The following is a 24729-nucleotide window of genomic DNA, read 5'->3' as shown; positions in this document are numbered from 1 at the left end:
TCCTTATTTAAATGTATTTTGCCACGTTTTCTCTCTCAAGTTCATTGATTATTCCACTAGTCTTCTTACTACCACCCCTACTGTATATTCTGTTCAATCCAAAGAAAGAATGTTTTCCATCATTAATGTTCCAGCAATATCTCTGAAGTTATAAATGCTGTGTCGCAATAAGATCTCTGGCTCATTTTTGTTAATCATCCTCCTTTCTTTGATATATAGAAATCTGACCCAATTTCTTCTTCCCAAAAAATGTCTTCTGGGAAGGACTGAACACCTCGTCATAAAAGTTTCCTTTTGTTACCTGCTCTTACTGTTACATGCAGGAGTGTGCTGGAGGCAGCTGATATTGATTCATGAGAGTTGGTTGTTAAATTGTCAATGTGAGACTTTTTACCTTAGAAACTGGCAAATGCTAGAAATCAGGGTTTTATTGATTATTTTGTTGAATTTCTAGACATTGTGTAAACTTAAGAATGTTGTAGAGAAAAGATTAATAATTCAGATTAAACTAAAATATGTGTTGTCATACTTTTTTTTTCTAGTCACTTGTTAAAACATTTACCAGCAAAGCCCTGACTATATGTGGGTGGATTTTTTTAATATTTTCTTTGATCAGAAAAAAACAGTCTCTAAATGAATTTATTCTTCCTGATATTCATTACATGCATTCCATAGCAGGCCCAGGGCCTATAACTTTTGTATCTTCTTTAGTAATCTGGAAAATCAAATTCCAAAACCACATTAATAGCCACTTCTTAATTTCTCACATTTTTTCTCTTTTAATTTCTGCTTTCACTAGAAAATAATTAATAAAACCCTATCTGTTCCTCCTCAGTCCTTCAATATTCTACTCATGTCTTCATATTCTCTGGATATTTTTTCCAGGCTCCTTCTTATAGTAGCATTTTTTGTTTCCATATCTATCCATAAACTGTTATTAAGTGCCTACTATGTGTCAGACACCGGCACTATGTTAAGTATAGATTTATCAGAAGTTCATATAAACCCTCAGATTTGACATTTCTCTCAGGAAGATCTGTTACATTCTGAATATATGCTTTCCAGTTCTTCATAACCTCCAAAAAATAATCACATCCTAAAATGTCAAGAACTGAATATGTTAAAGTGGAGTTTCTATAAATTAGAGTAGTTGGGAAACATCTCAACTAGAAATTAGTTTTGTGAGAATATAAGATTTTGTTTGGTACAAAGAAGGGAAGTTAAACAAAAAAAATAATTTTCCAAAACTATCTGCCTCACTAGATTTTAGGGGAAAATTTTCTATTTATCTCTTCCACCTTTACTGACATTAGAGACAACTAGGTGGCAAAGTTCTAGACTTGGGGTAAGGAAGAGCTGAATTTAAATCCAGTCTCAGATACTTAACCAACCATTTGACCTTAATAAAGTCACTTATTCTGTCTTCGTTTCCTAATCTGTGCAATTGGGGTAATACTACTTCCCAGGGTTATTGTAAGGATCAAAATGAGAAAATATTTGCATATACTTTTGCAAACCTTAAAGTTTTATATAAATGTTAGCTAGCATTTTTGTCAGCCATGGTGGTATATGCCAGCCCTAGAACAGTTATGTGGCACAGTAGAGCAAGAGACCTGGTATCAGGAATTTTCAACCTCCTGAGTTCAAATCTGGCCACAGACACTAGCTATATGAACATGGACAAGTCACTTAATCCTGTTTGCCTCAGTTTCCTTTCAGTAAAGCAAGTTGGAGAAGGAAATGGAAAACCACTCCAGTATCTTTGCCAAGAAAATCCCAAATGGGGTCACAAAGAGTTGGGGCATTGACAAAATGATTAAAAGAGAACAAGGAGCTAAAGGAAAAAAAATTCAAAATTAGCTCATTGCTTTAAATAGAAGAGGGAAATATTGGGAAGAAAGAAGTGAGAATAGTAAGAAGTAGAGCTCTAAAAAGAAAAAAAATAGAAATAATAGAATAATAAACAGAGGAATCCTCCTTCCCTCCACATCTTAATTTCCTTGGCTTCGGTCGAGGTCAGAATTCAACTTTTGAAGGCATACCCTCAGCCTCTAGTGCCCTCCCGATTCAGATTGTTCCCAATCTACTCAGTGTATGCCTTGTATGCTATCTAGTTATTTGCATGTTCTCTTCCCACAGAAGGTAAGTTCCTTGGAAGCAAGGACTATATTTTCTTCTTTCTATCCCCAATTCTTAACATAACGTCTGCAGCATAATTAGTATTATTTCTTGCCTTTTTATTGATTGATTTCCTAGTCTACTGTAGCCTTAAAATTTTGAGCAGCCTCCAGTAAAATAGTTTTCTTCTTCAGAAAACCAAAAGTGTGTTTTCTTGTTTGCATTGCCTTTAAGGTTTGAATAATAATGCTAATAGTTACTATTGTTAATGATAATAGCCCATGAGAAAATATCACATAGCTTACAATGTACTTTCCCTACAACCATATGAAATAGATACTATATCATTGTGTTGATTCTTCACAACTATATATATATATACATGGTACATATATTATGTAATGTATATATGTGTGTAATATGTGTACATACATATATATATATATATACATATACATATATAAGAGAATGCAAACACTGCCCCAAGTTGTATAATTGAATAACATAGATTCCTTATTCATGAATCATTCTAGGGTATGTTCATTTTTTTTTATTTAGGAAGAAGTTCAGAGGAGAAAATTCATACTTTCTTTTTAGTTAAAAAATGGACAAGTCATAGGGTATCCAATGACTAAAGTAAAGGGTATTCCACTACCATCTGCAAACTATTTATTTTCATAGCATCAATGAAGAAACAGACTAAGAAAAATATCTCCCAGTGATAATGTTTCCTTTAAAATGCAACCAAGAAAAAATTTAATAAACTAAATGATTTGACATAAGTTTCATGAACTAGAATATAAGACCTGCTCAAACCTTATAGTAATTGTCATCATTTGATGAATTTCTTTCCAAAAATGAAATATTCAAGAAACAATGCTGAACTCTTTTAACCTGGAAAAAATACAATTTTACTGACAAAATGTAACCAATCATTTTATATAAAGCCTAAACTTCAATACACCAAGAATTAATTAATCTTGTGTTTTAAAAGATCAACACCTTAATATTCTTGAGATAGGTTGAAAATTGATTTTGAGAGAGTAAATCAAACAGAAATATAAAGGATTTCTACCACAGAGAAGAAAAATGTTCGAGATAATATTCTCACTATTTTATCTACTTGTAAAAAACATTTCATTTACTCATAATCATATCTAGCTCCCCAATCGGCCTCTCCCAAGTAGCTGTCCCCATTTCTAAGGTAATCTCAACTTTGACCCACTCTTTCCAGAAATCCCAAACTATATATGAATCCCCTATACAACATGTTTCCTCCTACTTCACAATACTTATTCATCACATTAACCTTGAATATAGGGAACTTTCCATTCCTTTTCATCAAATTTTACCTCATCCTGCCTTCAAAAGTTGTTTCAGTTAGCTGTATATGGATCTTTGGAACTCTTTTTGGGGTTTTCTTAGCAAATTTACTGGAGTGGTTTGCCATTTTTGCCATTTCCTTCTGCAGCTCATTTTACAGATTAGAAAACTGAAGTAAACAGGGTTAATTAACTTGCCCAGGTCCACATAGATAGTACATGTCTGAATCCAGATTATACTGGTCTTCCTGACTCCAGACCCTACATCCTGTTGTGCCACCTAACTACCCTAAAAACTTTACTCAAAAATCTTTTCCCCTCAGAAATCAATTCATCTTTCCTTGTTAATCATTTCTATTATATTGACCTCTCCAACATTTTGTATCTATAGATCTATGAAGTCATGATCAATTGTGCATTTCTGCTGTATATTTATGTATTTGGGGATAGCTAGTTGACATGGATGATAGAGCACTAGTGCTGGAGTCAGGAACACCTGAGTTCAAATCTGGTCTCAGACACTTAACTAGTTGTGTGACTTTTAGCAAATCACTAAACCACTGTTCGACTCAATTTCTTATCTATAAAATGGGAATAGTAATAGTACTTGCAACCTAGTTATAAGTGTCAAATGAAACAAAAAACTATAAAATGCTTAGCATAGTGCATAGCACATACAAATGCTATATAAATGTTAGGTATTATTTATAAGGATTAGTCTATTTCTGTCTTTAAATAAGACCCTTAATTATACTTCTACAATTTACTTAAAATGCATTGTTATGTATGATAGCAGTCTGTGTTATACATCTTATTCTATTTGCACAGCAGTCTGAAAACTCCACAAGGGTATATAGATCAGGTCTTAACTAAACTTTGGCTTTCTCCCAGTGCCTAGCACACATTAGACCCTTAAAAATGTTTGAATCAAATCATTGTTGTTAAATGGCATCCATTTATTCCTTAATGACCAATAGAATATACATCCTAAAAGTGTATTCTAAGAACAGTAGACACAAAACAAATGAAGTTGACTGATAGTGGAGAGGAGAGCACAAAAATGTGTCTTGTTAAACAAAACCTAAGAAATTTAAAAACCATTTTACAAATCAATGTTTGATATTTTTACATAGACTCGTTTAATTGTTCCATGATTAGATGCAACTTTTTCTTTAATTTTCTAAATTTTAATTTATTTAAATGCAATTTATCAAATGTCATGAAATTTTACTTTTCCTATAGGTAGCATAATTTATGATGGATTAGATGCCCTACTTAAAAGAAGTAAAAATAATTCTCACTGAGAAATTATTAATAGTACTGTAATGATGGAGAGTAGCACAAAAGAACCATTGGGTTGAAATGGAATGTTGAGGGCTCAATAGCTACATGAGGCAAGAAGGGCAGTTGGAAACTGAACAAGGACTTCTGGGAAATTCTCCAAAGGAGTAGGGTCTTGAGGACAGAGACACAGAAGGGAGTTTAAGGAGGAGCTGTTTCTATGGGGCATTTCAAGACACATGTGGAGATTTCTGACACTGACAGAAATGCTAACATCAAGGGTTCCTGTTTAAAACATTGCTGGTTCCTGTCAAGAAAGCTAATTTCTTCAAAGATTTTCATTCCATGAGTTATTGAGATACTGGACTCTATTCAGTGAGCAGTGTTCTCTCCCCTATTCTACCTCTTCCCTGCCTACTAGAAAACCTTTTACTTCCGTAATTAGATTATTTAGAAAAAGATTTAGGGCGACCTACAATCCCCCTAACCTCTTCTCCTTTACCCCAAATCAACAATTAAATCAAATAAGCAGTCAGATAGCAAATTCAGTCTCTTTTATTTACATCTAGAGAGGAAGCCCATTGGCAGACTCCATCTTGTTGCCAGTTTTCAAGAAGACACCAGGAGGCTTGTGAGCACTCCAGACCAGCACATATCCGGATTGTAGAGAATACTTTCCTGCCGCCCTTGAGGGCCAACACAGCCACAAAGGGGCAAGCTTTCACCATTTTGTCTTCCTCAAGTAATTCAGGGACTCCAGGAGGGAGTAGTGAGGGAAGTCATTTTCATTTTTCCCTTTCCTCATTGCCTTCAAACCTCATTTCTCCATCTAAGGAGTGTAAGTCCCCCAAAATTATAGTACCTAGTGTAATTCAAACAGGAAGAGAGCAGCAAGCATGCTCAAAAATTCCATAGAAATTTTAATTTTTATGTACTTGGCACAACAAAAAGGAACTAATTTAGCTATTTCAAAATCATATAATGATAAGAATTAGTTTTAAACACTTGAGCCATAGCATTATAAAATTTCTGACTGTCAAAATGCTGCTCATTGAACTGTATTTACTTTGAAAAATCTGTTTTCATGACAAAAATAAGAAAAGTAACTTCCCTTACCAAAAAAAAAAAAAACCCAACTTCCTTTGTAGTTAAGATCTAAAAAAATCAAGCAGTGGATAATCTAGAGGTAATGAAACACATTTTATCTCTGCTGTTTCTCTTTTGCCTTTCTTGGGAATCTGTTTGAAAATAGTGTGCTGTTTTCAGGAAGGTGTGTTTTCTCACAATTCTAAGGCAAGACAAGTAGGACTCTCAAAAAAGCTCCGGGATAGGAACCAGAAGACCTGTCTTTGAATTCTAGTTCCCAGATTTAATATTTATATGGCTTTAGGTAAATAACTACTTTGGGTGAGTTACAGTTTTTTCCTTTAATTTTTGAATATTTTATTTTCTCAATAACATGTAATACTAATTTTCAACTTACATTTTCTGAAATTATAAGATTCAAACCATCTTCCTCTCTATTATTCCTCCAACCTTCTGGCAGTGGTGAAAAATTTTATCTTGGATATACATGTATTATAATGCAAAATTATTTCCATATTAGTTGTAAATGACTACTTTTCTGGACCTCAGTTTTCTCTGTTGTAAAAAGAAGGGCTAGGATAGTCTAGTCTTAGTAGTTCCTTCTAGAGCCAAATTCCATAATCTCTGCTTCATAGTCCTCAAATAGCTCTACTCCCATACATTAAAATGATCTACTTTATAATAGATCTATTTGTGGATATTTTTGCTAAACTAATCCATGAAGTTCAATGAGAGTAGACAATATTTTTGTAAATTTTTATATTCCCCTCCCCCTAGTGCCTGTCATAGTTTCTGCATAAAGTAGGTACTTAATAAAACCCACTGAACTGAGTTTAATTTGATTAAAGTCAATTCTAAATAAATCCTGTTCCTCAACAGGATCCTGAAGGGATTGAAATAATCCAAAACTGGAGACCTCAAGGAATGGAAGTAGGAGCTAGACAAAAATTATCTAGTATCAGGAAAGTAGCAGAACTGAGCCTTTAATCATTCTAGTAAAGGTATGATGGCCATGAAAATGGAAGAACATTACAGGTTCACCACCCAAACCTCAACTGCCATGTCCTCTCTGTACCCAACAGAACTGGAATCCCTCTCTTAGCTAACATTGTCCTACTCTGTGAACGCTATAATTTGATTTCATAATTTCTCTTACTTCTTCATTCAAAAGCCTCAGATTCCAATGAGTTTTTCCTTCTCATTGGAACAAAGTACATATCTACTTGGGAAAATTCACTTTATATAGTCTAAAGATTAGGTACAATATTTCCTAGTTAACACATTGGGATATAACCTATGTAAAAACAATTAAAGTAGAAGTAATTTTCAAACAACAGAAGACACTCCCATTTTAAAAGAGAGGCCTAAGTCCATAATTTTCCAAATACAGGCCCCAGCAAAAATTAAAGAAGTAGTTAGATGTGACAGGGAGAGCTGTTGAATAGGAATTTGATGAATGCAAAACACAAAAACAAAAATAAAAACGCTGTTGGAATCCTAAAAATTACAAAGCTTAAGAACCAATTAAAGTCCCCTTTCCCTGGAATGAACTTTGTTGTGATTTGTTTGGGCATTCAGTGACTTCTAGAGAGGATTTTCTCAGTTTTCCCAGGCCTCCAATTCCTCATAATCACTTATTTCCCAAAGCCATCTTCACTTTTGCATAACCAAAGAACATAATAAACTTCTAGGAGCATCTGGTGATTATCAATTCCTTTGGTACTCTTAAAAAGAGAAAACAACAACAACCACCACCACCACCACAACAACCACCACCAAACCTTTTCAACTAAAGAGCCTGCAAATGTTTGCCACTTTTCAGTTAACAGTAAAACCTTGTGACATTATTGTGGCTATAGTATTGTATATAGTATGTAGTATAGTATTGTTATGCCAACTGAAAACTTGGGCATAAAAATTGAAGTCAACCCACATACATAATTGCAGATCCCTAATGAAAGTGAACCAGCTGAGAAACAGTCTAAAGAATAACGGGATAGGATCATATCATGAAATGTAGGATCATTTGACTACATAAGCAAACATAACCTAACTGGGAAGGCACAATGGTTTCAGTAGAGAGAAATTATGCCCCACTAACTTTTGAGAGATAGCTAAGAGTTATTTGAGAGGATAAATAAGGACAGAGAAGAAACAGTTGGCGTAATTTTAAATAGACTAGGAGTTTCTATACCAAAAGGTACTAAAAAGAAAAAAAAAAGCCTAGTTACCATGGGAGGGGAGGAATATTTGAACATAAAGAATTGATTTAAAGGCAAGAATAAAAAGAGAGAAAACAGACAGTCCTCTGATTAGAATATTACATTGCTGTTATCTCTCTTGCTCGATCCTGCACAATGGTTAGAAGCTCATGTATTTAGCATTTTGTGCCAAAGTACCAAACCATAACTCTGGGCAGCTTGTGTAGAACTCTTCTACCATACAAGAGTAGTTTTCAGAAGCAATATATTATAGAGGACAGAAAGTCAGTTTCATACATACTGATTGTGCAACATTGGAAAAATTAGTTAAGTCCTCAGTGCTTTTGGCAACCTCCAAATTGCCTATCTTAATGAATATCATGTAGTAGAAAAGTACTTGAAATGTCTATTTTACTATACTTTTATAATATTACTTTATTTTATTAGTCATTAATTACTTTGTCTTGTTGTAAATATGAAGCCTGCCTCTCACACTCATTGATCTGAATAGGTTTATTATTACATTAGAACATGAACACCTAGAGGCAGGGATGGGTTTTTTTCCCCCTCAGTATCTCCAGCAGTAGCACAGTGAAGGACATATAATAAGCACCTAATCAACATATAGCCTTTTGATATCTATGTTTAGAAGAGAAACAAATCAGAAAAATTCAAATTTTTGACTTATATTCAAAGAATTGCTGAATGAGGCCATAAGGATGGATGACATTAGCAAAGAAGAAAATGAAAAGAGAGAAGATGTTCAAGATTTTGGGAAATGCCTATATTAAGGCAGTAGGTTGGAGTTAGACTGTAGAGGGTCTTAAAAATCAATTACAATTAAACAAACATGTATTATGGAAGTATTTGAAGGGCTGTCATGTGAAAGAGGGTTTAAGCTTGTTCAATTTGGCAGGAAAAAGGGAGGGAGTAGGAGCAGAATCAGGGGTAGGAGCTATAGACAGACCTGATAAAGAAACACACTTAGGCTTTAAGTAACATGCTTCTTAACAAATGGGAGGCCTTGGGAGTTCTTGAGTTCCCCCTCAATGTAGGTCTTTAAGCAAAGACTGAATGACCATTTACTATGGACCATAGGTAGTAGAGAATATTTTTAGTATGATTTGGAATGAATGACCTTTGAGTTTCCTTCCAGCTCAGAAACTCTGTGATATTTTATGAAGCGTTCTAAAGTATTCATATCCTTTGATCTAGAAAAAATCCTGTCAGGTCTATACCCTAAAGAGATCAAAGAAAGAACCAATATGTTCAAAGAAATATTTACAGTAGCTTTTATTGTAGTGGCAAAGAACTAGAAACTACAGGAATGTCCATCATTTTAGAGAATAGCTGAACAAATTGTGGTGTATGAATGTAATAGACTATTGTTGTGCCATGAAAAATGATGGAAACTTTATTTTTCAGAAAAAAATGGGGGAGACTTGTAAAATACTGTTGTAGAATGAAGTGAAAAGAACAAGGACAATAATTTATACAAAATAATAATGTAAAGCAAACAACTTTGAAACACTAAAGAACTCTGATAGATTCAGTGATCAAGCATGGTTTCAGAGGACCTATGATGAAGCATGCTATCTTCCTCTTAAAAGAGATATGATGGACTCAAGATAAGACATATTTTTAGATTCAGCCAATATAGAAATTACTTTTCTTGATTATGTATATTTGATACAAGGGTTGTCTTTCTTTTTTTAAAAAGTAGTTTGAGTGAGAAAAAGAAAACTTTTTATTAAATAAAAAAACTTAATTAAAATATTCTGTAAAGCACCTTGTATTCTACTTCCTCAGCAGTAAAGATCTTCTGAACATTTATAGGAAGACATCATTAGATCTATGCATTTGAGGATTATTTTTGCTAGCTAAAGGAACAAAACATTAAAGAAATGAGAAGTTGGTATTGAGGCAAACAGAAAGGAGACTACCTATAATAATCATACACTTGAGACATGATCAGTAATGTGGTGGCAAGAATGAATGGAGAAAAAGGGATAGGTTTTTGAAGGAGAAATGAAACAGAATTGACAGCATTTCATAACATTTGAAGAGAGAAGAGTTAAAGATGACAAGAGGGTTTCAGATCTAGACAGTAAGAGAACAGAAGGGTGATAACAGGAAAAACAAAGTTGGAAGGCTAGGGCAAGCACTGGGAAGGCAGAATAATTATGAATTCAAATTTTGAATTGTTGGTTTTAGATGCTAGAAGGATAATCAAGTAGAGGTGTTCAACAGGAAGTAGGAGATGTGGAATTGAGGTTCACAGGAAATCTTGGAACTTTTTTGCTGTAGTTTTTGGTTCAGATTTGTGATTCCATCAGAATTGGGAATTTCTTATATTAAAAACTCCTTTAACAAATGCATATTGGAATTTCATCTGCAATTTACATTCATGAATACTTGTCTCTCAGTCAATAAGCATTTATTAAATACCAACTGCATGCCAGGAACTGTGCTAAGATACAAAGAAAGGTGTCAAAAAATGCAGTCCTGACCCTTAAGTAGGGTAGATTTTTTTTGAGGAGGCTATGTGCATAGTGATATACATACAGAATTGATGGAAGGTTCATCTGACATAGAAAGTTATTTTGTAGGTGCAAGGAATGGGAAACAATTTCTGCAGATGGTAGACTTAGAGTTGAGTCTTGAAGGAAGCCAAGGAAATTTAAGTAGAAGTGAGAGGGGAAAGAATTTCAGGCAGGAAGGACAATGAAGACAAAGGCAGGGAAAAAAAAGACAAAGGTAGAGAGTTAGGAAATGGAATGATTTGTTCAAAGAACTGCAAGTAGCCCAGTGTAGCTGAATGGTAGAATGTGGAGGGGAGAAAAACATAAGAGGATTGCAAAATTAGGAAAAAGCCAAGTTATAAAGAACTTTAAATACTAGGGAATTTAATATTTGATCTTAGAACTAAATGAGTCATTGGAGCTCACTGTGGGATGAGAAGGAATATTTTCAGAATTTGTTTTGGAAAAACCATATTGGCAATGGATGGAGGATGGAATGGAGGGGGAGACATTTAGGAAAGTAGACCAGTTATAAGTCTATTAAATTAATCTGAGGAGTGATGAGAACCAAAACTTGAATCGTGACTACATATTCCATTTAGACATGTTGATCATGTCCAATGCTGAATTCATTATCTTTCCCTAAATATATTCCCCTCTAATTTCTCTACTGTGGTTGAGGGAAGCAACATCCTCCTAGTCTTTTAGGCTTCCAACCTAGGAAGTCATCCTCAATTCCTCACCCCCCAAAAACAACTTGTTGGCAAGGCCTTCTCAGTTTTGCTTTTGTAATATCTCTCACATTTGTCCTCTTCTCTCCTTCAACATTACCACCACCCCGGTGAAAGCCATTATCATCTGAATTATTGTTACAGGCAGGTGCTGGTGAGTCTTTCTGTCACTAGTCTCTTCCCCATTCCAATCCTCTGCTCCAATATCAAAATAATCTTCCTAAAGCACAGATCAGCATATCAACCTCCACACATATGCCTCCATTCAACAAACTTCAATGGCTTCCTATCACCTACAGAATCAAATATAAAATCTTCTCTTTGGCACTGAAAACCTGTCATAATCTGTTCACCTTCCCTTTCCAGGCTTCTTACACTTTATATTTCTATGTATTCTTGTGATCCAGTGAGGCTGGCCTCTGCTATTCCTCCAAGGCACTCTATTTCCCAACTCCTGAAATTTCTGCTGACTATCCTATATGCTAGGAATACTTTTCCTCTTCTTCTCTGTCTCCTGATTTGCTTCAAGTACCAGCTAAAATTGTGACTTCTACAGGGTTTTGTCAGTTACCTTTAATTCTAATGCCTTCTGTCTTTTGACTATTTCCAATTTATCCTATATATAACTGCATATAGTTTTTTGCATTTGGTCTCCTTAAGATTGTGAGATATTTTGAAAGCAGATATTCTTTTGTCTTTCTTTGTATATTCCACTTAGCACAGTGACTAGCACATAACAGGCATTTAAATGTTTACTGCTTGACTCTATGTAAGTGGAGAGAAGAGGAGGGAGATATACAAGCAATATAAATTTAGAAAATATAAGATTTGGAAATGGATTAAATATATGAACTAAGTGAGAATAAGGAATTTAGTTGACATTATTGAGGTTGTAAGAACAGGTGATTAGAAAGGATGGAGGAACTTATTTCTGAAATCGAGAAGTTTGGAAACAAGGAAGGTTTGGGGGGAAAGAGAATGAGCTTTGTTTTGGACATGCTGAATTTGTCTTTCCAAGAGGCAATTGGAGATGTCACTAAAATTCAAGAGATAGACTAGAGCTGGAAATATAGTTCTATAAATGATCTGCATAGAGATCATATTCGAATGCATAAGGAGAAAGTGACAGAAAACAAAATTCAAGTAGCTGATCATAGGATTTGGTCTGTTTAAGATGGCAAATGATGTCAGCATCAGTGTGATGCATTAGGAGAGAAGACCTAAGGAAGTGGTCACATTGATACCTATTTAGTACATATAAGTAAAAAGGAAAGACAGAAGGCCAAGAAATTGTGCTTAGAAAATGGAATTTTATAGTCCAGAGTTTTAAAGCAATGGGGTGAAAAGAATGATCACTATAGCTTCCAGAAATAAGAAATTCTGATAGATTCAAGTATTAGGTGAATCAATATATTTTTACATCAGTGAAGATGGTAGCAGAGGACACAAGAAAAAGAAAGAACATGAACCAGGAAATCATTGACAAAGGTGGAAAAGTATCCTGGGAATTGATAAATGACAGAAGTGAGAGTGGGAAGAGAGGTACTATGTGTACAATCTTGAGCAAATCACTTAACCTTTCTATTTCACACCTGTAAAATGAAGATAATAATGCCTGACCTGCTTACCTCATGAGATTGAGGCAAAGATCAAATGAGATAATATATGTGAAAGCACTTTTAAAAGTCATAAAGACAGCCTATAAAAGTATAAGGTACTTATTATTGTTGATAATATTCCATATTTTTATTTTAAAAGTTATATTTTGTCAATTCTTATATCAATTATTTATGATCAGTTTCATTCTGGAGATGTTTATTTGCTTAGGAAACATGGATTAGAATTAAGTTAAAGTCACATGTGTTTCATTTTGAGACTCAAGAAATAATCAGGCATAGACTATTTAAAGAGTGCATTATAATTAATGATTATAGTCATTCCCCTCATTCTTTCTCAACTTGTGATTAAAGCATTCAATAATACACTCTCCTATCCATTATTTTCCATTAATATTCTTTTAGTGAATCCTTTATTACATAAGTTAGAATGATGCTTGATGACACCTAGTAGCTTACATCCTTTATATTCTCCATTTACCAATATTTGTCAATAAATGCTCTCTATTTGTGCTACCTAGCTGCTCTAACAACAAAAATGAACTCGAGTTTCTAAAACTTATAGAGCAGAAGATGCTTTGTGCTTTACTATGTGTGTGTATATATATATATACACTAGATCTTGAGCCTAGACAAAACTATACAATAATAGGGTTCTGTACATTGAGACTTTATTAACTATGCAAAAACAACATTTTAATGTCTTCATTTTATTTCTTCCTACCAATTTATTTCTTCCTAACTTTAATTAATGATTCTTGGCATCAGATCAAATTTAGTTTGATTCTCCTCTTCAAGTTGTTGAGAGAAGTGTTGAAAATCCAAAGCCAATAAAGTCTTCCTCCAAAGTACTTCCATTGTGCCTTTCTCTTTCATTAGCACTAGTATTCTACACCTTAAAGGATAATGGGGAAAGATCAATTCCTCCTACAACTTTTGAAGTCATCGTGATATATTCTAATGAAAATCATTAAAGAAGTTGACAGATTAATAGCATCTGCCAATGGTCCTCTTAATATGATCTCTCTTTACCATCATCTTCCACCTCCTACACTTGCATAATTCGTAATATATAATTTGGAGTCAAGGATTTGAGTTCAAGTTCCATTTACTCCATAATATGTCACTAGTAACTATTCCCCTATAGGAAAAAGAAAATTTGAAACAATGGATTTGATAGCTGATGACATCACATTTGGTCAATAAGAGTCAATCCCACTCATCACAATTTTCAATGTTTGTAATTTAAACAAATGGATGAATAAAAATCAATTTGCATAAAGTAAATAAGGTGAAATTTGATTGTCCATGAAGATATGATAAAAATGGGTTGTATTTAATTAATCTTCAGCCATTTAAAAAACAGTGAGGCCAAAATAACCAACCTTCCCTTACACAATATATCAACCTATCATAACTTCTAGACTATTTGGAAGACCCTAAACACATTTATACAGCTCTGAATTGTCCCAACCATCTCACAGATTGCAGTCTCCAGCACTACCTTGAATTACAATAATCCATCCTATCTGCCAAAAACCACCAAGTGAACAAAACATGGAAGGGGACAGGAAATATGAATAGAGAAAGAGCTGTGGGTGTCAAAGATAAGTGGAAAAGACTTTCTGGGCAATAAAAGGAGGATGCAGTGTAAGTAAAAGTATGGGTCATGGATCTGGGCAAGGTTATTAACTTTAGATATCTAATTTTGAGGACAAAATAGCATAGTTGTAAAATAGAAATACAGCTCATGGAAAGCCAGAAAGGTAGAATATAGTGAGAATATTATAATGAATTTGCTAGATTATGGATCTTGTTCAGAGATAATCATTCTTTTTCCCAAGGAGTTTATTTGATTAAATTCAGATAATGTAGATTTTTTGTGAGATAAAGATAAAAAAATTAGCTGATAAATTTTCAACAATTAACTTTCCTTCTAGTCTGACTTGAAACAATATAGGAATTATGATTTATAACAGAAATATGAATATAAATTGAGTCATTTCTCTCCTGGGAAAGTTCTAGTCTCACCCTTTTGATCAATATAAAGACAATTTAAAGGAGAGGAAAGGAGCAAATGAAATATCCCTTTCTGTCAACAGAATAATAAGCCTATCTGTTAATGCTTTATCTCAAGGCTTACCCCACTATACTGTATACATGCTTAATAATACATGTTTTTAATTGTACTGTAATTTTCCAGGTTTCTTCTTTCTTCCTATTTTAAAAACAAGTTGCAAGCTAAGTCAGGATAGATCAATAAATTCATTCCTCTGAAATCTGGTAAATTGCTTTTAACTCTGATGAATGGAAGCTTAATCAGTATAATCTGGGTGCATTCACAAAGGAGATTATGCTAAATGAACACTGATTGGAGCAAATGAAATCAGAAGCAACTTGTTGCCCATAAAGGGCACCAAATAAGTGAAACATCTTTCCTTTGCTTCTGATTTCAGATAACCATCTTGCTACTCTCACAACTCACAGTAGCCTTGTGTTAGCCTCTTCTTGCAGCCCCCAAATATATACACATTTCTTTCTATAATAATTAGTCATCCAAGTATTTGATCAGAACCAACAGATTCTGTAAACCAAAGAGCTCCCAAAAAAGCTCCTCAAAATCTATCAATAGTACTATTGGTAGGCCTATGACATAGGTATAGAAAAAATAAAAAGTAAAAAGGAGAGGGGATAGAAGATATGTGAGATTAAGTGGAAGAGGACAGAAAGAAGGAACAAAAAAATTAGATGTGTATGATGGGGACTCTTAGAGGCCACTGTCACTGCAATATAGTGTCCCATCTTATAGGCTGCCAACCCTTACTCTACAGTCTAAAGAATCCCTTTCTTTCTTTCTCCTTAGGGAATACACAACAGCAACTCTTTACATACAGGTTACCTGGATGAGTTCGTCCAATTCAGTTGCATTGACACAAGAATGCTGAGATATGAATGTCTGCTTCTGGATCACAATGGTAGTCCTCCGTGAAATCTCATGAGGTTGCTCCAGAGCTTTGAACACAGTGGCTCCAATGATCAGATAGACGACAACCACCAGGAAAATCGTGGAGACTGTCTTCCATTTCATAACATTAATGGTTGTGTCACTCTCCACCCGGGAAGAAAGCACTGTGGGTTTTGTAGAAAATGAGAGCCTCGGTTTGGAGTTCTGAGTGGCAGATTTAGGATCCAGCAAGTCAGGTGCCGCCACTAATAACAACAAAGAAGGAATATTAAATTGGAGTTGGCTTAGAGTGTTCTGGTTGAGTGAGTTTCTTTATTATATGGGGCCAGCATAACTTATTTCAGCTTTCTTTGCTTTCCTGGTAGAAAGTGACTGAGCTATGATATTCCGACCAAATGTCACTTCCTAGAATCTCAGATCCAATGTCCTATGTACAGGTACCTGCCCAGAGAAATTGTTGGGATCTTTACTTTCATTATGTCATGAGTTATGAGGGAAGAAAGAAGAGATAGATCTAGAAACTTGAAAAAAAGATGAGGCTTTGCAAAGAACTCCCTTTAAAAATCCCTAATTTGTAGTAGTTTGCTAGCAAAATAGGTTGTTGTTTCTTTTTTTATTTCCATCTTCCATGCTAGATAATAAATGCTTGTTGAATGCTATATACTTGAAATGCATAAAAAAACATGCATGGCCCCCATTCTCAAGAAGCTTACAGTCTTCTCTATAGTTAAAACAATACAAGAGACAATTTAAGTTATTTTGCAATTTAAAATAAGGATTATTTTTATATATTTCCTTAAGATATCAGCATTTTTTGCACATAGCAAATCAGCAGTATTTATAATGTAGAACTGGATCTTCTTTGCATCATGTGAACTCCTTTTCCTATTGTCCAGTGGGAGCTCAAAATAAAGTTTCCTCTTTCTTTCATTCTTTTAAATTGTGCCATATATATATATATATATATATATATATATATATATAAAACTCATGGATACTTTCAATTACACAATCCTAGGTATAACTAATAAGTACCTAAATAATGATTAATTGTCCAGTAATGATCCAGAAAAAGAAAATTTAACTTTGTCTCCTACTCTTGTGCTCTCCTACCCTCTATGTTCTGTAAAAAGATAATTGTTCCATTAGGGTAGATTCATATGTCCTGTTACAAATTCTCATACACTCTGCTGTACCTCTGAAGCCATTTATTATTCATCTCAGCTATTCAAAAATATCATTAATGGATTCCCTTTTAGAAAATAAGAGATAAAAGAATTCTTCTGTGTTGGGGGAGGGAGAGAAGGGAATCAATCATCTACTGAAGGACATTTGATTATTTCTATCTCAACAACAACAAACCAGTGGAATGGCAATATTCCACTGAAAGTTTTAACCAAAATATTTTTGACTTATGACCTTATAAGTACAGTGCCTTCCATACAATAGTCACTTAATAAATGGTGATTGTCAGACAGGAATGAATTAGCGGTACACACATGAATCCAACCAGAAGAGACAAATATTAAGTTATATATAAGGGGTCATGGATAAAATTACTAAATTTTATATTTCAATATAAGGAAGTTAATTTACTATATTGTACCTTATAGATGCATTCATTAATGCTGATGGTGCAAGACACATATTAGGGAGCCTTGTGAAAATTTCAAACACTACTGAAAACATATGAGTATATATCTGGTAAGGAGTAAAGACAAGATGTCATTTTTCACAGTTAATCTCCTCTCCCAGGTTATTTTCTTTGAGTTAAACTATACAGCTACCAACCACAGCTTCATTTCATAAAATAAATCTACAGTAGCACTTAGGCAAGAAGCTTTGTACACAGAGCTATTTAAAGCTCTGGACTTAAGCACAGCTGTAATGTGGTGGGAGATGAAAAAAATGGTCTTTCCATCAAGCAGAACTCATACCCCTTTTTCTCTTTAAAAAAAAAAAGAATTCATACCTATAAACCAATAAACTCTTTTTTTTTCACCTATTGAAAAAAATTTAAAGGAAATATTCTATCTGTGGACACCTCAATATGTATTAGGGTAGAAAAAACATCTACATATATATGTATGTATGTATAATATACATATAATGTGTATATGTATCTTTTCTCCCAAAATATATTCAGCTGCAGTAAATGCCAGTGATTGAAACCATTAAAGTATAACTTTCTTGAAAGATAAGTGGTCGTACAATTGAATGTAGCATGAATGTCTTTAATCTTATATAATTAAGAAAATTCAAAGCTCTGACTTCTTAAATGGTTATATTTTTCAGTCACTTTTAGCAAGGAAAAACAAAACAATAATGGTATTTTGATTACACAGATAGATAGATAGACAGACAGACAGGCTTTATTGGCATACCTGGTTGATAAATAGCAATACTAATGACAAATAATACAAATTCAAACAATCATGAGGCAGAATAGGACAGAATTAAACAGTCTACTCCCTCATACTCCACTTATCATTTGGAAGAAATCTGAGTGCTCTCCTACATCCTTTCACCACACAAACACACAGAATGCCTTGAATAAGTGGTTTCTAACCTGGAGAATCTGCAAATCTTTGAAAATTACTTGCTTCTCAAAATATCAGTCTACCTATTCTCATTTACCTATAACAGCCTCTTTATAATTGGAAGAAATCCAATATTTCTTTTTTAAAAATCTACTTTTCTCAAGCAACTAAAACTTTCTCAATTACCAAAAACAAATACCATGTCTATTCTAATAAGGAGCATTCAGAAATTTTGGTGAAATCCCCGATAAAACCCCAAACGTATTTTTTTTTCCCTGAGTCCAACATGGGGAATCAGTGAGTTTGTAACTTTGCTTATCATAAGCCCAAAGGAAGCTACTTGTAGAAAAGAAATAGAGGTTATATCTTTCCCTTCTCTCCTTCCTCCCTCAGCAAAGGGGGTTCCTAACCTAATGACAGGTTATTCTTAATCAGATGCTTCCCATCCTCACCCATTTACTTATCCTTCAAACAGACTCTTCCGGAGTTCTGATGCTGGCAGAAGCAAGACTTCAGCACCACTTACGTTCCTCACACAGTTAGCAACAAGTGTGGACAACCGCATAACATAACCCTACACAATCCTAACCTTCCCCTCCCCCTCCCATAGACCCCTCCTTCTATCCCCCTCCAACTCCCCCCCCCCCCCCCGCATCACAAATCTTTCAAATTATTCGAAGCAAAAACTCAATGCAGATGCAAGTCTGGGATACTGGGAGGAGGGGAGGGAGCAGAAATAGGGGAAAGAAGGAGGGATCAGGCTAGGATAGAAATAAGTGGGGTTGTCCCTAAATGATCTGCTGGCCAAGTAAGAACATGGTGTTGACCTTGAACAGGTTCCTGATGGACTGCCCACAGCTTTGATAAAGGCGACGGACTGTCCCCAGGACGAAGCGGCCCCCTGAGACCAGAGATGACGCCTGGGAACAAGGGCTTCACCTCCTGCACTAGAGCTGGCTTTCTCAAGAGAGGCACTGGAAAGCATGAGGCATGCATGCAGCATTCAGAACCTGGGGAGGGGAAGGTTTAAGAGGGGGCAGGATGGAGAGGAGGGGGCCTCAAATCTTTCTAAAAAACACGCTGAGGTACTCACTTCTTATTCACAGACAGGCTGCGCGCTCCGAGTTTCAGGGGCAGGCATTTTCCCAGTCTTTGTTTTACTGGGGGGGGGGGGGGGGGACAGCGGGGGAGGGGTAAATAGGCGTCAATCGAAAAGGTGGGGCGAGGGGCCGATGGCTGGCTAGTCTCAGAGAGGAGGAAGAGAGAAGTTGATTCTCCTGCCCCTAGCCCCCCCCTCCAAGGTCCCCCAGGCCCAGGGCGAGCAAGGCGCTGCTTGGAAGCTCTTTCACTGCAGCTGTCACCGGGTGGTGAGCCAGAGGGAGTTGGAGTGGGACTGCTGCTGGCGTTGCCTCTACCACCGCCCGGGGGGCTCCCAGGCTCTCCCTTTGCTTCCTCGTTCTGTCACTGGGCGCCTTTGTGTCAATCGGTCTTGTCAGCACGTCTGTCCGCCCCGTTGTCTTTGTGTAAGAATATCGCTTAGTCCCTTTTTGCATGTCTTTGTGCTTCTCCTCTCGCAAGTCCCCCCTGCCAACCCCCAGTGCGTGAGCGCGTGTGTAGGAGCGTGTGTATCTGTATATCTGTGTGTGTGACACAATCACGGTGTGCCTCCCTCCTCCTTTCCCCACCTCTGCCTGTCTCCCTTCCTCTCCCTTCTCTGCTTGTCTCCCTCCCTTTTTCTCCCTCCATCCCCCCCCACAGTCTGTGTCCTTTCCCTCCTTTCAATCTTTCCTCCTACTCGTCTCCTCCTCCCTCCTCGCCTTTGCTCTTCGCTTGTCAATCCTCCCCCCAATCCCCGACAACCTCTACCATTCTGCCACCTTTTCCTGCCTAAGCTTTAGTATCTTTCATTTTTGCTCTTTTCCCTGACTTTCACAGGTTGGAACTCCGTTGTGCACAATTGGCTTCTCTTCCTCTTTGTGTCCCGACCTGCCACCATTCTCTAAAATCAGGTGATACCCACTAATCTCAGGTATATGTAAGTGCCCCACCCAACCTTCAACCAAGTCCTTGGAATCCGTGGATTGGTCCCTCATAAAGGAAGAAGGGAGACGGGATGTCTTGAGTCCTTAAGATTGTTCCACATGGTCCTCCCTCTCTCTTTTAACTTTCTCTTTTGAAGTTGGCACTCTGCTCTTGCTGTCGAGCCTAAGGATAAGCATGTGGGAAAGCTATACAAGAAGTTGGACTTCCTATGTCTTACTTGATATTAATAGGAGAATATCCATATGTCCTGCTTTCTGCCAAGCCATACATCCCAAACCTCAATGATGATGCTTCTTTCCTGGAAAGAACTCTAACAAACCCTAGGTTATACAGGAGGAGGGGTGGGGGGTGAGGAGGTGGAGAAAGAAGATGTATCAATGGCAAAAATACTAAGGAGGGATGCTAAGGATGAAAGAGGAAAAAAAACACTACCAGTTGCCAAAGGTTCATAAAGCTACACAGTGCACTACTCAGTGGGGACAGAAGGGTAGCAGAAGTCTACTGAAGATCAGTCCCTTCTACCACCCTGGCTTTGGCAGGTCCCTATATCCATGCTCTTAGGAGTCATTTCCCAGGGTATTTTAAACTTGTGGCTATAGCCTGCTTAAGATTTCCATTGAGAGAAAAGGAGTAGAGGAGAGGGTATTTAGATTAGAAAGTCCTGTGCTAAGAGACAAATCATTTTACAGTACACAAATGATTTTACAGGAACAGAGTAAATTATTTTCCCTTTCCAGGGCTGCAACATAAATCGCCTGCTGTGTCCCACCCTCTCACCCTCACCAACCACATCAAATTTACCTTCTGTAACTGCAATAAGTCAAGGCAAATAGGAGTGCATGTCCTGGTGAAAGCTAGAGACCATGTGAACCTGGGAGGTGATTCTTAGAATCAACATAGTTGCAGGTTACCTTTAACAAGGCTAAGAAATTATATAGCTATATTTTTTTCTTTAAAAATTATTTAGAGCCATTTGGGCATCCCTCTTTCCCCCTCTCCCAAACTTTGTAAACATAGCATACTGTCATAGCTCTTGTGTATCCCAAAGTTTTTAACTTTAGCCCCTTCTCCTTAAGTTGAACTCCATTTCCAACTACATATCCCTTTTCTATTATTAATTGAAATCAAAACCTCTACTTATCAATCATTCCAAATACTTCTTCAGGTTTCTGAATACTGATAATACTCCCAATAATGGAATTGACATATTCTGGAGATTATTTTAAACTCTTCTAACACTGTTCCAAGCTAAAATGATCCTAGTTCTGCTAGCATTTTTCTTCCTTTCTCCTGTTTTTCAATTACCAACTCATTGGGGTTTTTTTCCTCCTCTCTCCTCTGGATTCTGTAAAAATCAACCACAGCTTACTAAAGTTATGTACCTCCAAGTCAAACTAAGGGCTGACTAATGTTGAATATGGTGGGAAGTTACTTCACAGTTCCCTCATACCATAGTGCCAATAAAATGTTTCCTTTTTCCCAAAAGCAGTATATGGCTGACATTTTCAGCTAGTGGTTCACCACAAGATCCAAATATCTCTTCCTTTTGAAAAATGTGAGTCCTTCCACATCTCTAGGCAAAAAAACTGCCTCAATTTCACCCTTGCATCACTCCCTGGATTGATCTGGCATTCCTAAAGGGTATATATAAGAAGAGATGTGTTTTGCAAATGGATTTTTAAAAATTCATATATATATATATATATATTTATAAACTTCTAACAAAAAAATAATAAATCTATCCATGACTCTATCTTTCTTTTCTTGTGTACACAACTTTATGACACCAATAAATTATTCCTTACATGGCTATTGTCCATGTTTACCAGCACCATCCCTCAATTCTCCTACCTTTAAACACCTCCTCTTAAATAATCAGAGACCAGTACTGCATAGGGGGGCGTATCATCTTAAATCCCATATCCTTAGTCACTCAGCATTTGAAACAAGAGATAAAAAGGAAGTGGGCTGACTCTGTTTAGCATTTTATTTGGGTAAAGAAGGAAATGGGATGGTTTGTCCTGTTTACATTCATGCCAATGTCATCCGGAAAATAGAAAATCCAACAAGTTTGTCTTATGAAAGGCCAAATTGGTTCCACTTCATTTATACTGCCTGATTTTGTTCAGACCTATTCTGGTTTCCTCTTTTCTAGGTACATCTATTAATTTACATACCATTTAGGATAGGGAATTTAGAAATATCATATAGTAGCAATATCCAATTGAACACATGCCTTTTCTCAACTTCCACTTAACTCAACCAGTGGCTCTAAATCAGTTGAACTCAGTTTGACATTTATTTTTCTATGCAACCTTGACCTATTCAAAGTGACATGATAAAAATGGCTTTGTCATTGGAATGATTCTTCAAAGTCCTGATTAGACCAGTAACCTAGTTGGAGACAGAGTGTTTGTGTTTGTTCAGGGCCACCAGCATCAACTAACTTCCCTCATTGCTTCTTAATCAAGGTTGTTATTTAGTTAACCCAACTAATACTGAGTGTTCAAGTCAATTACACAACTAGAGTATGAGGGGTCTTGGTTTATAGACCAAAACATGGCCAAAAGTTTTAGTTGACTAAAAACTCAATGTACGCTCATTGTGAGATATAGTGGTGTCCTAAAGCAACCTAAAATCTTTCAACATCACAGCGATTTGTGATTTATTTAATCATTGTGGGTATACTTTCCCCCTAGAGGATTTAATAACTAATGTTTGATAGAGGCTATGGACAAAAAGTTCATCACTTTGAGGTCAACCTTGTGATGACCCTCTCTAAAATTAGATAGACTAGTCCTCAGAGGGTCTGTACTTGAAGTTTTTCTAGTTTGATAGAATCCAATTGAACTTGCAATTCCACCAGCATAACTTTTAGGATCACACAGTTTACTCTGCACCAGAAGCCAGTTAGATGGAGAAGTAGATAAAATACTAGCCCTGGAGTAACAAACACCTAATTCCAATCTAGCTGCAGGTACTAACTAGCTGTGTGACCTTGGGTAAATCACTAGCTGTCTGCCTTAGTTTCCTCATCTATAAAATGGAGATGAATAATGAATGGCACCTACTCTCCATGGTTGTTGTATCAAATGAGATCATTATAAAGTGCCTTGTAGAACTTAAAGAACCAAATAAATGCATAAATTCTAGCTATTAGATTCTTAGGTTCCAGAAAGAACCCCAGGGGCAAAATGCAGTCTTGGGTTACATTAAGAGAAGCATTATGTTTAGAAAAAATAAAGCACTGAAATCATTATATTAAAATTGATTCACACTAAACCTGGATGATATATTCAGTTCATGAGGTGCATTTTAATATAGTCATTGACAACAGTAATAGCCATACTTTAGGGTTTGCAAAGAGCTTTACACTTATATTTTTTTTTGGCAAAGTAGACCATGACCAAAGGAGAATAAAAAGAATGGTGAGAGGTTTAATAATAATAATAATAATAATAATAATAATAACAATAACAATAATAATATCATAGGAAGAGTTCTTAGAGGAACTGAAGACTTTATGCAGGAAAAAATGGAGGACTTGGGAGAGTCTTTTTGAATATTTAGAGGGCTCTTATTTCCATATGCAATTAGCTTTTTAATCCTTACAACTTCTGAGGCCAATATGGTAAAGCAGTTAGGAGCATGGTAGAATGAAAAGAATCTCTGATTTAGAGACAGAAGACCTGGGTTTGAATGCTAGTCCTACTTCTTAATTCTGGCAATATATGATATAGGTCACATTGCCACTATGATATTCAGTGTTCTCATATATAAAAATAATAGAGTTACAAAATGAAGAACAATTATTTTTAAGTCTTATAGATCTAAATTCTCTGGTTTTATGTTCCTAATATAAAGAATATTTGATAGGGTAGATAGAGTGCCAGTCCTGGAGACTGGAGGTCCTGAGTTCAGATCTGCTCTCAGATACTTCCTAGGTGTGTGATTCTGGGCAAGTCACTTAACCCCAATTTCCTGTTCCTTACAATCTTCTGCCTTGGAACCAATACATAATATCAATTCTAAGATAGAAGGTAAGGATGTTTTAAATAAAATAAAATAATTTTTAATGTTTTGTATTTGGATATGGAGTGAGAGAGCCTAAATTTGAATCCTAGCCTTGCTAAATAGCTAGGTGTGTGACTTTGAGTATGTCACTTAATTCCCATGAACGTCAATTTCCTCATCTGTAAAATGGTGATAGTCCTGCCTATACTCCCTAGATCAAAAAGTTGTCATGAGGATCAAAAGTTAAGATGTGTGCAAAATGTTTTGGTGGGTTTTTTTAGCCCTTATTT

The 24729-nt window shown here is 35.8% G+C and overlaps 1 protein-coding gene and 1 long non-coding RNA gene across 4 annotated transcripts in view; one reads left to right on the top strand and one right to left on the bottom strand.

The window, feature by feature from the left end:
* The window catches only part of KCNK2 (potassium two pore domain channel subfamily K member 2), a 291522-nt gene that overhangs the window by 153753 nt on the left and 113040 nt on the right, over positions 1-24729 (bottom strand). The window contains exons 1-2 of one of the 3 annotated variants that reach the window (XM_007481392.3): positions 19476-20136; positions 15777-16087 (exon numbers count right to left, since the gene is read on the bottom strand). In XM_007481392.3, coding sequence (XP_007481454.1) covers positions 15777-16087; position 19476 — 312 coding nt within the window. In that variant the 5' untranslated portion in view covers positions 19477-20136. Of the gene's footprint in view, positions 1-15776; positions 16088-18834; positions 18936-19475; positions 20137-24729 lie in introns of those variants that run through there. The other 2 variants (XM_056815921.1, XM_007481391.3) reach the window with 2 other exon arrangements.
* On the top strand, positions 4007-16087 carry LOC103103038 (uncharacterized). The gene is made up of 2 exons (XR_008916215.1): positions 4007-6128; positions 15741-16087. It is a non-coding gene; the product is annotated as an uncharacterized LOC103103038 (long non-coding RNA).

Source organism: Monodelphis domestica, chromosome 2 (genome assembly GCF_027887165.1).
Source record: "Monodelphis domestica isolate mMonDom1 chromosome 2, mMonDom1.pri, whole genome shotgun sequence".
NCBI classification, from domain to species: Eukaryota; Metazoa; Chordata; class Mammalia; order Didelphimorphia; family Didelphidae; genus Monodelphis; species Monodelphis domestica.
This window is presented reverse-complemented; position numbering and strand designations above follow the sequence as displayed.